Below are 18,385 nucleotides of genomic sequence, written 5' to 3' on the forward strand. Positions count from 1 at the left end.
CATGAAAGAATAAGACAACTGTGCCATTCATTCCGACTACCACACCCAGCAAATGGATCAATGTCCTACTTGCAAAGCAGTCGTCCTGCTGCAATCTGTCACCTCAGCATGCACCACAGCTGCATTCACCCTGTGAGGAATAAACCCTGGGAAAGATCACCTTGTCAGGATGTCCTAGCCATTTTCCTAAACACTGACAAAAGCGCTCCAGAGAATGAGAAGGCCGGTGGTGTCTGGAACCCCTCCCCTTCGCCGGGCCCCCTGTTACCGTTGCACTGAGAGCCTGGCCGCAGATAGTGGTCTTAAAGTCTCCGAGTATGTGTTTGACAGCAGTGGTGGTGTAGAAGCCCTCGGCCAGCAGGAGGGCTCCGAACAGGAAGAAGAAAGCAGCCGTTCCGTAGATCACATACTCCAGTGCATTGATCCTGTGGAAGGAGAAGGGAATTGGAAATGTGTTTGTATTGTGTTTAGCTTTGCAAGTCACAGTCACACAGTATTAATAATATAAAACCTGAGTTTGAGAGAACCCGGAGTCCTAAATCACCTGCTTTAGAGAGACTATCAAATGCATGGGTCTGGGACTCAAATCATTATCAAATATGGAAGACAATCTTATAATATGAAAACATCACCGCAATTTCTTTCTCAAAGAGCCTCTGGTTTATCAGATATTGCACTGATATGTCTAATCAATACCATGGGCCCGATTCACAGAACTAACTTAAGACAAAATCCTAAACTTACTACCATTGTGGTATTCACAGAAGGCACTTACTCATTTCGGTATTCACAGAAGGCACTTACTCATTTCGGTATTCACAGAGTTAGGAGTCCTAACTTTAGGACTCCTAAATGCCTTCTGTGAATACCAAAAGCCTTAAAATTAGGATTTATCTCAGTTTAGTAGTAGTAAAGTTAGGACTCCTAACTTTAGGACTCCTAAACTGAGAAAAATCCTAATTTTAAGACTTTTGGTATTCACAGAAGGCATTTAGGAGTCCTAAAGTTAGGACTCCTAACTTCTGTGAATACAGAAGTGAGTAAGTGTCTTCTGTGAATACCAAAATGAGTAAGTGCATTCTGTGAATATGAAAATGGTAGTAAGTTTAGGATTTTGTCTTAAGTTAGTTCTGTGAATCGGGCCCCATGTATTCACATGGAGAAAGGAACAGACACAAGGGAATAAAGACCATGCAGGCAGGCTCTTGTCTCTGTGAGGGCATGCAGTATTTTGTAACACCGATGGGTAGAAAAGCCAATCACCCTTCTTTTAAATGGGGAGTCACGAAAAATTAGGTGCTTTTCCAACCACATCTAGGCTGAGGTGCACCTCCTCCCTCAGTATTTCATGATTACAGACCAGAGCTGAGACTTTACCAAACCTTTTCAACAATTTTGTGTCGGCAATATTTGAATCTGTTGGCGGTATTGTCTGTTTGATATAAATATATTTTTATTGGCAGAATCTTAATTTGTTAGCAGTAAAACCTGGCGATGGTATTTCAATGTAATTTGCAAATGGTTTCTTTTTGAACTGCCACTGGCAGAAATGCAAAATGTATTACTGGTTCTAACATCAAGTAATGCACAATTTGCATCTAACAAATTAAAATGCAGCCATGAATGTTTATCTCTGACAAATTAAAATGCTGCCAATAGTAGCCTGTTGACATCATCTGGCAATTACTTTGACAAATTTAACTGCTGGGGGAATTTTCCTCCTGAGTGATAAAGCACTTTCCTTTGCTGATTGTTCTGCTACGAAATTTTTAACACGTCACAGATAACAAAGAAAGCTTGTAGTCAGGCTATAACAGCAAATGTGTTTCATAGTATTTATAAATTATATATGATAACTTCTGTTTCGAACAATGCTACTTCTCTTTTTGGTTTGGTCTGGTCTACTCATGTTTCATCTACTTCCCCTTTCTTACATTCCACATTTGTTTAACCCTCTTATCTTTAGAACTGACCGAACCGTATATCTCAGATTCACCACCTTCCTTCTCTTCTTTAACTCATGCCACCAAGACCCCCATCGGCCTGCTACACCCACAATTACTCTTCATATGCACTTCCTTCCGTTTCACTCTTCTCCCTTTGAATTAGGTATTAGTCTCCTTTTTTTACACATTTATTTTTCTTTTTGCTTCCTTCTTTCTTCTTTTTATCTCTATCACTTTCAGTTTGTTATCAGACTCTTTTGCTCATGTTGCTAGTCATGATGTGCTCTTATAAACCGGTGAGATCGAAAAATAACATGCAGGTAACAAGTAAGTGGGCCGCCAATTAGGCTGGTCTCTGAGTTATTGCACCTGGGCCTGTATTATTCATGGGTGCACCGGGTACAGGTCACAGTGAAGTATATTACAGTTACTACAGTGCCCCGGTAGAACCGGAGATATACAATTTTACATTTTTAAATGTAAATGGTGCCTAAATCACAAAGCGCCTAAACCAGGGGAAAGTCATAAATTCAGTACAAACAAAGATGGAGTGTGGGCCAGATAAAGAGATAAGGTTAGTCTTGTTGAAAAGTAACCTTCTTAAGGCCGGCGTGAAGCATTCTGTTTCCATTAGAGGAGGCCTCAGGCTGCAAAAAGTGAGCTGAGTGTTGCAAACGGTCGTCACTGTAGCAAGAGGAGTAGGTCGGGCATCGCGGATGGTCGTCACTGTAGTGCGAAGATCCGGTCTGGCACCACAGGCAGTCATTGCTGTAGCTTCACGGCGGCGGACTGTCGTTGCTATAGTGCAAAGTGCAGGTCTTGCATTGCCAGTCTTTGCTGGTTTTACCATAGCTTTGAGTAGGCGGGTGGCAGAGTCTTGCCATGAACAGGTCTGTTTGTGGTCGCGAGGAGCCCAACCGTCAGGATTTGTCACCTTTTCTTTAGGAGGAGTATAATCTGATGCCAGGGAAGAGACCAGGATCTGGGGAGGCACCTCTCAGCGACCAGGACTCACTCGAGCAGAGGCCAGCAGGGTTGGTGAGCATTTGCAGAGAAGCTTCTGAAGCTTGTTGTGTCCTTGTAGCTCACACAGAAGGTCAGCCAACTGACCCTTGGTGCCATGCTGGATAGCCTGGGATGAAGGCATGCAGGTCCAATCTTCCTTCTCAGACAGCAAGGGAGTCCTTCAAGCAGCAGGGAAGTCTTTCTTCTATAACTTCCACAGGTCCGGGAATGTTCTGAAGAATGGCTTTGGATGTCCAATATTTACACCTGATGCTATCCTCTTTGGGGGGTTCTCCCTGTGCGACACCCCACTTCTGGTTTTGATAACTTCTTCCACTGTCAAACTGGAGGTGACAAAAGGCAGGATAGGCCAGATGTCACGTTTCTTTGTGTGTGTAGGAGGCAAAGCCTTTTGAAGTGTTAGTGGGTGTGGGTGAAGCCCCTCTTCAATCATCCCTTCCGCAAGTAAACCCCTTTGAGTCACTGTCTAGAAGGAATACACAATCCCCAACAGCAGGGCCATTTACTGTCATGTGAGCCAGGATACTGACAGAAGAAATTGATGGTTGGGACAATAAAAGGCATCTTTCTAAAAGTGGCATTTTCAGAATTGTGACATAAAATCTAACTTTACCATTAAACATGATTTTAAATTGCAATTCATTTGAGTGTTCACATTATATCTCTATCTGCTCCCAATCCAAATTTCGCACGTATTAAATGTAATAAGGTACCCAGTGTTAGTCAATGGGAGAGACAGGCCTTACAACAGTGAAAAAGCACTTATGGAGTTTTTCACTGCCAGGACATATAAAACGTAAATACACATGTCCTACTTTTTAAATACAATGTACGCTAACTTATTAGCCTTTAGGGCCAACTCGAAGGGTGACATAAGTGTTACAAATTGAGGTTTAGGCCTGGCAAAGATCTATTTATTCCAAGTCGAAATGGCAGTTTAAAACTGCACTAGACCCGACATGTTTTAAAAGGCTTCTCTGATAAGTGTGGCACAGTGAGTGCTGCGGTCCTACTGGTAGCATTTAATTTAAAGGCCCTGGGTACATTTAGTACCATCTACTAGGGACTTACAAGTAATTTAAATATGCCAATTAGACGTAGGCTAATTTCAACATGTTTTAAGGATAGAGTGTAAGGAAATGCCACTTTTTGTATCATCATGCCTACGTTTTTCAACTAATGCTGTTGGTTTTTTGACTCGGAGAGTGCACTGATGCCTGCTAACCAGACCTCAGTGCCCTAACCATAAAGTGTATGTTGAATTGGCAGTACCTAATTGGAAATGGCTAACTTACCTGTACTAGTAAATGGTCCCCTGTCACCCAGGGCATGTGAGTTAGAGGGGTACCCCAGGGCTTGCACAACTGGGTGTGCCACTTTAGAGGTCCTTCTAGTAAATCAAGTCCCCCCCAGTATGCCATTGCTGACTAGAGGAGCAGTCCCGCACTGCTAGCCCGACCTTGCAATTAAAAGCACTGGCAAAGCCACCTCTTCCCCTGGGTATGAGTGTAAGTCACCCCTGTGGCAGGCCTACCTGGCAGGGTGCAACATATGGGCCAGGCAGTAGATGCACTTTACATGTACTGGCAGAACAACACACAAATATTAGTTTTACTATGGAAAGACTTAGTCGCCCAATTGGCGAGTATAGGGTTACATGCTGACCCATCAGCTGTGCCAACTCCTGAATGATATGACCAAAGTAGGCACTCCAAGGTATGAAACAACTCGTTACATTAAGTCCAACATATATCTCAGGTCGAAATTAATGAAACTTGTTGCAGTGTACAGCTTTAGTAAAGCTGCCACTTTGTTACCTTTAAAACTCCTGTGCCTTCCTGGGCACACAGGGTTCCAGCTCCACGAGACAGCCTTCAGCCCTCCTGGAGAGACATGCGAACCACTCTCAGGGAGAAGAACAATGAGGGATTTCAGGACTGGAAAGTGTCACCTCCCTCCTGCAGGAAGCCACGTGGGTGTTAGCACCAAAAGGCAGGCTTCAAAAGTGAAGCCGCCTTTGAAGGGTAGATGTGTAACACTAGGATGAAGCGATGCCCTATTTTTGAGGAAGACAGGCTGGCACGGGAAGCAAAGTGGAGAAACCTTTTTCCAAACTGGTTTCCCCAGGGGCTTTTAGTCCTGGGATAGCTATACCCCGGGGATTGGCTCGGGCGGTCTGATCATCTTGGGAGTAGGCAGAATGGTGCATCCTCAGATAGCCAGATACCACATTGCACAGGAAGTGGTCACCAGGTGGGGGGGAACCTGGTAGCCCATTGGCTACCTACTGCATTCTTATCTGAGAGCACTTTCCAAGCATAAAGAGTGCACTATTGGCACCCAGATGTCAGATCTTGGCGACTTTTAAGAAGGACTGCCCTGCTTCACTGAGGGACCAACAAATGGAGGCTGCACTATAGAAGACTGCACCTGCAGCATTTGGTGGCTAGCGAAGAGAGGGACTGTGCCTGCCGCATCCTGCTCAGGGAGCAGCTGTCTCTAGAGCCCAGCCAAGCCAAGAGCACTCTAAGGGCCAGCTGACTGGCCTCCTGATTGCAGCACAGGGACAGAACAGCTAAAGAAGCCTGCTAGGACATGTGGATAGTCTAAAGTCTTCCAGGTGCTACCACCATGCAACACCAAGGACCAAGACTGACGCACAAAGTTGCACTCAAGTTCACTGAACTCAGGAGTGCTGTCAAAGAGTTGCTGGGAACCTCAGCAGGGAAGCTATCGACCCAGGAAGGTTTGGCCTCTGACTATGACAACGGGCGACTGGTTGTCCAGTGGTGATTGGACTTTGGCCAGATCAGAGGGAACTTAGTGAGACGTTGACCCTGCAAGCAGGACCCCCTCACCATCTTCGTGGACCAAGCAATCCCTGCAGGATGACCTCTGTCAACCACTTCGCATCCACAGCATTCTTAGAGCATCTTCAGCATCCTTCTTCCCTTGCATCAACACCACTCCATAGGAACCCTTTGTAACTCGGATAAATTGCCATGAACTGCTGAAGGAATACTTATTTTAGGAAGAAAAGTGTTCTTGAGGACCTTACTGGTCCCCCTGTCTAGCCCCTGCTAGAGTTGGTCATACTTGTGACCAACCGCATTGACTCTTACCTAAGCTTTCTCTTAAAAAGTTTCTGTGTCCATTTCATTGACTTTGCTTAAGCTTGTTTGCAGTTAAATGACATTGCTTTGACTTATTATTGTTTGTAAAATCTATACCTCTGGAACCCACTGGTGTATCTTTTTTTATTTCTGTGTCTAAAGTCTTACAAAAATACAGTATATTTGTATAGATTTGTGGCAGATTTCTTCAGTGCCATGTTAATGTATTCTTCCAGTTGTCTTGGTGCTTTTTAAATGTTTTACACTTGTTCCTCTCTGTAAGCCTCAGTGACATGGCTATGGAGGGTAGAGCAGAGGTTTTTACAGATGAAACCTACTAGACCAAAAGTGGTTGGTAAGTAAATTACATGGTGAGGTTTCAGAAACACACTATACAATACGTCCCATTTTCTCACAGAGCAAAAGCACTTCAGCAATTGTTAGTAGTGGTAAAGTGAACAGAGTTCAATAAAAATGAATTCACCAAAACAGGAGGTGAGGGAAAAATTTTTGTGGGAATAGCACACCAAGGATGTGAGGACTAACATATGACCCTCAAGGGAGTCGTCATTGCTAAGGTGGAAGAACCCGGAAAGACTATCTGCATTGGTGTGGCCAGCTCAAGGGCGATGTTCCACCATAAAGTCCATGCCCTGTATTGAGATGCTCCATCTCAGCAGTTTTGGATTCTCACACCTCATCTGCATTAGCCATTTGAAGGGTCTTTGGTCTCTCTGAACCTGGATGCAAATCTTAAACTAGTATGATCTAAATTTGTTCAGTGCTAAGACCACTGCAAAGGCTTCCTTTATAATTGCACTCTACCTCTGTTGCCTGGGGAGTAACCTCCTAATGGTAAAGGTTTCAGGTTGGTCTAAGTCCTTATCATTCAGCTGTGAGAGCACAGCCCAATGCCATGCTCAGCTACATCTGTTTGGACGAAGAATTCTTTGGAAAAGTCAGGTGCCTTGAGCACTGGTGCTGAGCACATGGCTTCCTTCAAGATGCCAAATATGTCAAATGCGTTCGTTCTGGCACAGCTCTGTACAGATCAACTTCTTGCGTTGCACCTTAGAAGTCAGCTCTACCAAAGGGGTAACATTGGTGCCGTACCCCTTTATAAATCTTCTGTAGTAACCGGTGAGACATAACCAGGTTCTCACCTTAGTCTGGTTCTTGAGACATCGGGGTTCCTAAGCCAAGGTGATCTGAATTTTAGACTGGAGGAACTGCACCTTGCCCCCACTGAATTGGTGGCCCAAGTAAACCACAGATCCTTGCTCTTTCTGGCACTTACTGGTCTTTATAGTCAGGTGCCTACCTTCTGCAGGACATGAAGCATTTTCTGGAGGTAGAACAGGTGTTCTTCCCAGCTGGAGCTGAAGACAGCAATGTCTTCTAGAGAGGCAGTACTGAAATCCTCTATCTCAGCCAGGACCTGGATAACCAACCTCTGGAAGATGGCAGGAGCATTCTTAAACCCACAGGGCATTACTCGAAATTGGAAGTGGCCCTATGGGGTGGAGAATGCAGATGTGTAGGTTAACGCAATCTACCAGTACCCTGACATCAAGCCAAATGTAATCAGGAACGTGGCAGTTCCTAACCAATGAGGAGGTTATCAGCTGAGGGGATGGGTTGGACGTCAGTCTTAGTGACTGAATTAAGCCCCCTATAGTCCACACGGAACTGGAGTTCTGGTGTGGCACCCTGTGGGGAGGCCTTGGGTTTCAGAACCACTGGACTGGACCAAGGGCCATCGGAATGCTCAATCACCCCTAACCCCAACATGTTGAATATCTCATCCATAATGCTGGCACTTATTTTACCAGACAGCATGTAAATGTTATTTTTGACAGGCATGTTGTCCCCAGTGTCAATATAGTATGTGTACCAAGTGATGATCCATGGGATAAGTGAGAAGAGTTAGGTGAACTTCCCAAGTAAGCAGTTCCTCTGTTGCTCTGGGATGCTGGTAGAGGAACACCTTCCACTCACCCATCCCAGTATCTGGTCAAAGGGTTCGAAACATTGTCGACTCCTCTCACCTTGACACAATCTTACTTGTTATCAACATGTTAAATGGTGCTGTAATGTATGTCTGTTGGCCTAGTGGGCCTGCAGCACTGATTGTACCACCCATTTAAATAGCCCTTGAAAAATGTCTCAGGACTGACATTGTAGAGCCTGTTTATTACATTTTATAAGTGTAATTTCCAAATAGGAAGAGATAACTGGTTCAAGTTTGGTGTCTCTGGAATCTCAATTTAAAACCCTAACTTATGGTGAAGTCAGATTTTAAATTAAATTGTAATTGTGAATATGCCACTTTTAGAAAGTTGATAATCCCATATGTAGAGGATCGCGCACTCCCTGTATTACCATCTTGTGTTGAATCGTACTCAATTTGTAGTGTGCATAACACAATTTACCCCTTGCCCCTTGCTCAAGGGACACAGGCAGTGCTAAAGGGGACGAACCCCAATTGGGGAACGCTGCTTCCACTTTTAGAAAGTTGCCATATTCCCGCCTTATCCATTTAGTGCCTGTAACCTGTCTCTGGATACATGACTGGGTGTAGCAGACAGTTGGGATTTATTTATTCCTCATAGAAAGCCACACACATGGGAGCTTATGTGCGATGGATGGGCCATCACTGGCAGGAATGGGTAGTGTCCTGCCTCCTCACAACAGACTGCATACCCCCTGTAGTTAGTCTGGAGCAAGGGCTGGGGAGGAAAGATACCCAGGGACTTCCAAGGGAAACCTCTAGAAGTTTCTCACCCACTTCAAAGGCACAACTTAGTACAATTACTGAACCTTAGACACCATCACTTTATTCCCCTTCTTGACCTGTGGATACTCTGCCAGGGAGAAGGACTGTTGTGCTACTGAAGGGCTGCCACTCTGCTGGGCTGCACTCTGCTGGACTCCTGAATTGCTGATCTGACCTGCTGCCTTCTGCCCTATTGCCTTGGTGAGAAGGGTTGGACCTGCATCTCTTGAAACCAGAACACAGAGTGTCTCCAAGGGCTGGTTGACTGGCCTTCTGATCTGAAGCCTCCGGGACATAACAAGCTTCCAACAACATTGCACCTACACCTGGACTCTGTCATCTGGAAGTTCACCCTGCTAAGTTGGTCGATCCCAGTCCTAGACCCTTGAAAGTGGGATTAAGGTGCTTTGCCATTTTCTGTGGATCCAGCGAAACTGAAGTATCACCTCTGCTGTGTGGAGCAGCCCTGAGCAGAATCAACAAATCTCTGCCTGCGTGATTGGACCTGTTGCAAAAGACTTGTATTTTCACTGCCGCCCGCATCGCCTTCAAACCGACTGAGTAATGCATCCTCAGTGCAGGCCCTTGCATCCCTCATTGGAGGCAGCCTTGACGATGGACTCTGCATCGCAGCTCTTCAGGACTTAGGTATTTCTCTGACTGTGTGCTGCATCCTCGATCACAAGCTCCATCGATGGGATCTTCAACACTAACACAACAGGCCCTTGTACTACAGCCTCGCTGCATCTCAGAACCAACGCATTACCTCAGCTGTGCGGTGCATCTTCGAGGCTGATCCACGCAATGCTCCATAAACCAGGATTAAGGTTCTTTTGTTCAGTGGGCCTAACTGGGTCTCTGTAGCCAGCCTGAGCTCCATCATGGTTGGCCTGAACTTTTCTAATACTCTTATGGACTATCTTTAGTGGTGTTTTAGCTGTGTTACTGTTGGAAGTGTTGCACAAATACTATACACATTGCCTCTGAGTTAAGCCTGACTGCTTTGTGCTAAGCTGCCTGAGGGTTTAGCACAGGTTACTTTAGGGATGTTTGTGACTTCACCCTGAGACGGATTGTGGTTGCTGCCTGAGAAGGGTTACTCCCCCCCTCAATTAGTAACCCAACCTCTTATATGCAGTTCATGCATACTGGTGTTTGCATACATTAGCACTTATAAACAAGCGGTGCGGCTTGCCAACTTTTCCTCCAACAAAAGGGAATTGACTTGTGGGGTTCCCCAGGGCTCTTCTCTTTCGCCGCTCCTTTTTAATTTGTACCTTCTCCCCCTAATCCCTTCTTTGAGAGAAAGAGAGATAAGAACGTTCAACTATGCTGATGATCTTCAATTGGTGTTCAATATCAACTCTTCAACATCCTCAGCATTCAACTTTCAAGTCATCATGATCTTTATAGGTGATTGGATGAATAACAACCAACTTAAGTTGAATCCTGATAAAACTGAGCTGATTCTTACTGGTGGCTCTGCCAACCCGTGGCACTCCAACGTTTGGCCTTCCTCTTTGGGCAAGTCCCCGGTGCCAGTTAGTTCTGCCAAATGTTTGGGCATAGAGATCGCCAACGACTTGTCATTGAACGCTCAGATCGGCTCAGTGGTTTCCGCCTGTTTTTTTCAACTGCGGAGAAAAAGGAAGATCAGTAGATTCTTGTCCAGGGAAGCTCTGACCCTGGTTATTTTAGCCCTGGTTATCTCTCGATTGGACTATGCCAATTCATTGTATGTTGGCATCCCAGCCTACCAACTCATACGTCTTCAGTTGTGTCAAAATCAATCAGTACTTAGTGTGAAAAAGGAGGAAGTGAAAAACGTAAAAACAGTGACAAAAGGGATGAAAAAGAATCTGTAAGAGTGAGATAAACAGGGAGGGATAGTTTACAAATTAAGCACTGCTAGGCTTACAATGTCAAATGATACTTTGCTCCTAAAGCATGGCACGCTCATCGCCGCTGTTACTTCAGCTGAGTCAATGTTAAACTTGCAGCCCAAAAACCATATCTCTGCACCTTAAGTCAAAATTGCCAATACCTTATTTAAATAGGCCTTCCTGAAGGCCAGGTTTCAATATCCCTCATGTTATTGGAGTTAAGTCAAGCAAGACGTCCATCCAGGACACCAACTGATTGCCTCCTTGCTTTGCTCATGGATCCCTTGCTTTGTTTGTGTTCAAATTCCAGGCCCAAGTATTTCTAAGAGTTGACAATCTCCAACGTGGCTGAGCTCAGTGTCCAGTGATGCCTATCATTTACGTGCCCAAACCAAAGGATCTGACTGTTTTCTAACCTAAGTTTCAGATTATTGGTCAAGGAACAGCCCTCCATACAATGTAAGCTGTGCTGCAAGCCCTCCGGGGTCATGTCTTTGAGCAGCATATTTTTGTTGTAAACACTGGTGCTCGCCCTCCCTCCACCCCAGCTTCGGATGAAAAATTGAGCAACCTTCTTCCTGAGCCGTGTCAATTATATAAATATTGAAAAGGAAGGTAGGAAGCACAGAGCCTGTCGCACACTAGAACGCCAACCCTGTGGCACAGAGAAAGGATCTATCCCAGCAGCGAACTTTAGCATGGCCGAGGTGTCCCTCTACATGTCAGGTGTATTTTATACTAGTGAGCATGGGGCGCCCCAAATCATCATTTTCTTCCAAAAGGCGTTCCAGTTTATGATGTCAAGTTTTCTGGAAAATTAAATGCACATCGCAGTGTCCATCTTTCCCGTCTATTGAACGCCCCGCCAGCAGTGCCAGTAATGCTGCATTGTGCATTGATCATATCCCAGCACAAAATCAATTGGGGATTATTCCAGAATTCTCTAGGCCACTGCCAGCCAGAATAATTAGTCTTTTTTCTGATATCCTGCCGAATCCTAAGAATATTCATGTTGTGCCCTTTTCGTTTCTTATATTTAGATTTTTTTTATTGCTGCCTTTCTTTGAAAAGCTTAGTCCTTTAGAAATCACTGTGCTTCCTGAACTGATAGATTCTTCAAATACATTCTCTCTTTTTTTTTTTGCAGTTTTATAAAGGCAAATTCGACAAGGAGATTTTGGAGCGCTTTACATGTGCACCAGTTACATCACACAAGAACACATTCATTTTTTTGTGTGGGAACAGGGAGATTAAGTGATTTGCCCAGAATCACAGGATGGTGAGCCTACGCCAAGACTCGACCTGGTTCCCCAGTTTCAAAGCCGGCAGCTCTGGCTGTTATGCCACATCCACTCCCTGTTCTGCAGGAAGCCAAAGGGTTTCTGGATTTCGGTACCTGTGTCACATTTACCTATATGTTTTTGTGCCAACTTGCCGCTGGAGTCTGAAAAACTCATTGCAATTGTTGAGACCAAAATGCTTCTCATCACAGCAAAGGTCAAAAAACACACTCATACACAGAGGTACAGATGGATGTCTATTGTGGTACACCGTGCACTCTGGCCTCTCTAAAGGTGTGGCTAACATCGCATCGCCCAGAGGATGCTGAACAGTGGCCCTCATATATATATGTTTAAGTAGAAGCTACTGTGCCCTGCGACCTGGATAGGAAAGGTCTATATTAACTATTCCTTCTTTACAAAATCCATTATAAATGTTTACACTTACACACTGATAAGGTATTCATAGTCCTGGTAGTTTTTGGAAAAATAAGTCTCAATGAGCGTTTCTGTTCCCGCGAGAGCTTCATGTCCACATCCACAGAAGAGGGCCACTCCTGAGAAGCACAGCACTGTGGCCACCATGGAGGCGAAGGGGACTCCTGCCACGCATTTCACGCAGCAGTCTAGCCAACCTGGAAAACAGAGAAACAGTCTTAGCTGCCAGTCACGCGACAGAGATAAATCTCACCAATCTGAGATGAATTAAAAACAAGCATTGGCAAAGCCAACAAGGTTGGCCTCTGCTAATGCAATGGATACGTTTTTTAATGCAAGCAAATGCCAGATAATGCAGTTAAAAAAACCATGAAGCCACCTAAGCGAAGCTGCAATAAACATTTTAAAATTAAAAGACATTCCCTGAGGTTGCAGCTTTACTAGCAATGTTTTATAAAAAATAGTTTCCAGTCATTTGCATATTATTATTTGTGAAGGAGACAAGAAGACATCACCACCAAACCAAGTACTCAAACTGCAGTGTCACTTAATCACTTCAGTACAGCAATCTTAAAAAGGATATGGGAAACAAATCACTGTCTAACTGGGCACCCAGGTGCAGGCAAAATAAATAAATAGCTGCATTCACACATAGTGAAGAGGGCCAGTGGGAAAAGTGGCCTGACACTTTCCATCATTCAGTATGCTGCAAGTGGGCAGAAGCAAAATGTGAATGACAATTTAACAGACCAGTGAATGATGTTTTGAAAAAATCAATAGTCTGGTGAGACTCTACAGGTGTATCAACCCAGACCTAGAAAGAATTATGTTTCCCAATAAACTTAAAATAATAATGCATAAAATTGCCTCGTGTTAAGAACAGCTGCTATGAAGGCTAGTGCCTTGTCATGATGCAGCTCTGTGCAGAGCACAAACTGGGTCTATGCATTTGTTTTTCTTGAAATTTCCTATGTATAGAACATACATTAAATCTCAACGGTAATGCATGATGTTGACAACGCAGCTCAGAAATACTGATAAGCAGTGCTTAATTAGTGATAATTTAAGTGCAAGGGCCCAAGATATTTCAAAGGAGGCCACCATGGTCAGCACAACCCACTCTCCCTGACAACACTGCCAAATTCTAATCATCACACAATACAAACTGTACATTTTCACTATTCCACATCACTTGGTTCTGTAAATATGGCCTCGACCCTCTGCTTTTATGTTTTTTTAAGTACATTGCACATGCTGTTGATGAGCTCTGCTCAAAAATAGTCAGACAGCTCCACCATGTAGTAGGACTGTCAAAAATAAGTTCTGATGTATACAAATAAGTATTGGTGTTAAGCACTGGCAAGTATCACCACAAATTAAGCACTGATGATTGGAAAGTACTACCCTGTGTTTCTGAGCTGGGATATTTGCAGCCTAAGCACTAATCTGGGAATGTTTCGAATTACTATACGGAATACAGCCTGGGCAATTTCAGGAAAAGCACACAGGCCATGTATTTGCTCCGCACAGACCGCTATCATGATACAGCCCCAGGACGTCTACTGATGGTCCTAAAGCCCAACACCACCAACATCATTGTGTCCTATACAGTGTTACTCAAACAATGCACAAGAAATTAATAAAACTAAACAGTTAAATAAGTATTCATAAATTTAGCATTTACCATGCATACTAAATAATGACAATATAAGCATATACATATACAAAATGAAAATAGCAGGTGTACATAATGTGTATTGTTAAGAGATAAAATACACAACAGAAACGAACAGGTATTTGTTTTATTATGTATACCACATTTAGTGTTGGTTTGCAGCTAATTTTAGGTGAATGCCTCATTGCCAAATTGACTGAAACTGATATAATTTATTAACATAGTGCACGTTGGTTGAGATTAATTCATGTATACATCCAGAAGGGCTACTATTGTAGACAAAGAACACTTACACACCCTGTATTCCAGGGGCATCTTGATACGGGTTCTCAAATTTGGTAAATCTTTCATAGTGTGGAGCCACTTATGGCAACTGAACAATTATTTATAGAATGAAGATTTAAGACCTTTGCTCGTGAGAAGGTTCTCTCAGTGCATATTAATATTTTTGGATCACTATGGACAGATTCCGGGCTTAGCTGTCACTGGTGCAGCAGGTACAGTGGCACCGGGGCCCAGGCATCTAAGGTTTCCACTGGACCCCAAATATAACAATATCTAACATGGGTGTATGAAGCTCCATTTTTCTCAGACACCACCCTTAGGCTCTGCCTCCTCCCGGACCGTCGGAGCTTAACGAGAGGAGTTCCCGCACACCTTGACCTTCCTTCTTTTGGTAGGCACCTGGGCCATAAATGCCAAAGGGCATCTGAAATCCTGACGTAGGAAGGTTTAATTTGCCCGGGTGCATGACGCCCAGTGTAACAGGGAGATTTACAGAGTTTTAAATAGTGCAAACTTGACCCGAAGGTATTGAGTATCAGAGCTCTTTACATGATCACCAGTTACGTTACACAAGGACACATTCATTTTTGTTAGGCACGGGGAGTTTAATTGATTTGCCCAGAATCACAGGAAGTTGAGCGTCATTGCCTACATTCAAACCCGGTTCCCCAGATTTGAGGTCTACCGCCCTAGCCGTTAGACCACATCTTCTCCCCGAGTTCTACTGCCAGAGTTAGTTTAGGAAAGAAAGATGGGTGAAGAGAGAGGACCACATCATCTCTGTGAAAGCTAGCAGAAAGCTATAAACCAGACTCGAAGGACCTCATATGAATCAATATACGAGTATATGTTTCGTTATGAGCAGTAAGGTTGTAGCTTCAGTAGTATTCTCCCGAATTTATACAACAAAAGGTGTCTAAGATGGCATCTTTTAATATGATTCTTCCACCAAATAAGCTTTAGCTGATGTTGAGAGTTTAGTCTCCAACTTGAGTTGAACCAATTCTTTACATATTGGTTTGTTGATGTATAGGTTAAATTATACACTATTAGGTATTATCGTAAAAAACTATTGGTATAAAACCAAACGGACTGAAACTTGCTCAGTAATTTCTTTCTATAAAATTATAGTTATTGAAACCAAAATAGTATTAATAACATAAACTATTTTTAGTGGTATCTTATGGCAAAGGCTACTATGGCTACAATCTGTGACAAGCACAATTCCATAATATTGTAGCAATGAAATTAAAGCATTCATTTATTTTAGCCACTATATTATTGTATTAATAAGCATATCACATTTTTATTATATATTAAATTATCTCGAAAAGGAATATTCCTAAAATCGTGACAGATCTAACTTTATATATTCTATAGCTAGAGTCAGAATAGCAACTTATTTAGAAACACAATATTAGAGCCACAAAACTAATACTGTGCTTAACATAATGATTTATGATAAACTATAATATTATAAAGAGTACTCTTCTTAGAATCTGTCACAAGTATCTTACCTGAAATAATCAAGATTGAAGTCAGCTTAATAATGTATCTGGACCCTTAACTTTGCAGAACATTAGAGGAATGATAGGATAAAAGTCTAATTTACGTTTTTTTAATCGAATTAAAGAATGTAAAGATGTCAAAAAATGTATTTCCGATGAAAAATGAAGTTACGAAAATTACTACCAAATGCATGTCCATTATCTTCTTTCGCTAAAATACATAAATACAATGTAACTCTTTACAGGCTTGACTATACTTAAGCAAGTGGTGATAAATGGTATATAACAAAGGAAGTGTGAACAAGTTTTGTACCTTAATATTGCATTTAATTTAAAGAGCAGTAAACTGAAAAGCTGTTCATAATTTAAAATTTCATGCATTTTTTTTTATTGTTTGAACATAAAATTTGGAAGAGGGGTGGAAGGGGAAAAAGTTGCATAGAGGTATTTTATATGCAGATGTATACTCATGTATACCGTGCTCTCGTAGAAAGTGCTTAGGATCCCTTGAAAATCACCCTCTCTAGGAAGTACTGCATCAGTGCATTTCACTTGACAAACAGATTATGAATAATCCCAGGCAAACTCAAATCAAATTTAGTAAGTGCTTAATTTGAGCTGGTGGTTGCTAGATTTTTCCTCATCAGATATTGACCGCAAAGTTAAATATACACAAACGGGAAGTAAGGATGACGATAAAGACTGAAAAAGCAGTATAAAAAGAGAAAGCAGGAGCCGGCATGAGTGAGATAAAGGGACAACATTGTCTGGTGGTGGGTTAAAGAGGCCTGAAGTGCATTTAAGACTACACAGCCTTGGTATTCGGCACACTGATTTTTAATAGCAGTGCTGGAGTAGAGCTTTGGGCACCGGCACACATTCTTTTACAAATTAAGTGCTGAATTTAGTTAATTAAAGTGTCTCTTCTTTTGTTTCTTTGGGCACCACCAGAACATAAATCTCAAGGTTCAGATTTACTAACATTTGGTGCAATGCAACGCAGCAAGACAACTTGCTGCACTGCGTCAAATGGAGAGAGGGCAGGAATGCTCCATTTTTACTTCGATATGGCGCGTTCTTGCTCACTCTCTACAGTGGCACACACAGTGCAGCCTTGCGCCAATGCAGACAGCCTTGCGCCATGGTACAAGGGTGCGTGTGTTACAGGCAGGAATGTTTTGTGCAGGAAGGTGCTCCTTCATGCATAAAAAACAATCCTCAGAGGTATTTTCCTCTTTCTGTGCACTGCAGAATGCAGCACACGTAGAAAGAGGAAAAAATGAGAAATATATATATTTCTCTTTGTTGCACCTCACTTGGAAAGGTGTAGCATTTTAACACATTTCCAGGATTATTAGTGCTGCTAAATCTGAGAATGCACCAAATACCATTGGTGTATATGATGGAACACCCAAGCCCCACTTATGGAACATCTTCCCAGCACAGAGTAACACAAGGCAGTGTCTTGCGCTGCCTTGCTTCACTCCAGATTTACCATGCCACGCAAAGCCAAGCAAGGAGGCTCTGTGAGGCATAGGAAATCTGACTTACAAGCTTGCGTCGCCTTGCGTGACGCAATGGTGACACAAGCCCTTAGTAAATCTGGGCCTAAACATCTAAGGGTACGATTCACAAAAATGTTTTCAATATCTACCATAGCACAAAACCAGGAAAAAGTTCATTTTACTTGTATTCTAATTCGCAAACTTTTCTGTTTTTGTGTCTTGTATTGCTGGACAACACTTGTTAGTTACTCTTGTTTTCCTCAGGTGAATGTAGTCCCAAGCACTACTATTGAGGTAGTCACACCTGTGCTGATCTTTTCCACCTTTTGTATCCTTTGCTAATGAAGTCAGACAATGGACCTTCTTTCAGTGGAAAGTATTTGAAAGACTCCCAGGGTTGACATATCAAAAGATAGCTCCACTGTGGCCCCTGGGGCAATGCCTTCATTGAGAAGTTCATTGCAATACTGAAAATCTCCCTTCTAGTTTCCAAGACAATGCGATCCTTCATTTTTGAAACCCTCTTTCAAACTCTAAATGACTACAAGAACACACCATATAGTACCACTAGTGCCATCTCTGTGGATGTCATTGTTGTCCCAAAGATCGAAACAAAAATACCTGGCTCCCGGATGCAGTTGGACGTTAAGCCTTGTGACGTTGTCAGTATGGGAAAACTTAGATCCTATTCCAACAAGCCACAATGAGCTGGATCTTCTTGTCTGTCCCCAGGGAACCTGGTGCTTGTCAACAGCACTTTTACTCGCAAAGACGACCCAGATTATGATCAAAAACATCAAAGGATCATTGATCGTAACCTGGCGCGATGTCCATATTTTTATCCACATTTCATCGTATTTTGGATCCCTATGGGGGGATATCTCTGAACTGTCTCTGACAGAGGAACTCTCAGATCTGGAAATGCTCTCTGATGAATACACAGCTGACCA

At 43.0% G+C, this 18,385-nt stretch overlaps 1 protein-coding gene across 3 annotated transcripts in view; it reads right to left on the reverse strand.

Moving 5' to 3' along the window:
- Positions 1-18,385, reverse strand: part of PLP1 (proteolipid protein 1) — an 81,138-nt gene that overhangs the window by 31,633 nt on the left and 31,120 nt on the right. For 2 of the 3 annotated variants that reach the window (XM_085607700.1, XM_085607699.1), the window contains exons 2-3: positions 12,473-12,659; positions 161-425 (exon numbers count right to left, since the gene is read on the reverse strand). In XM_085607700.1, the coding sequence (XP_085463826.1) occupies positions 161-425; positions 12,473-12,659 (452 nt within the window). The remainder of the gene's footprint in view (positions 1-160; positions 426-12,472; positions 12,660-18,385) is intronic. The other variant, XM_085607701.1, reaches the window with a different exon arrangement.

Source organism: Triturus cristatus, chromosome 5_2 (genome assembly GCF_964204655.1).
Source record: "Triturus cristatus chromosome 5_2, aTriCri1.1, whole genome shotgun sequence".
Classification (NCBI taxonomy): Eukaryota; Metazoa; Chordata; class Amphibia; order Caudata; family Salamandridae; genus Triturus; species Triturus cristatus.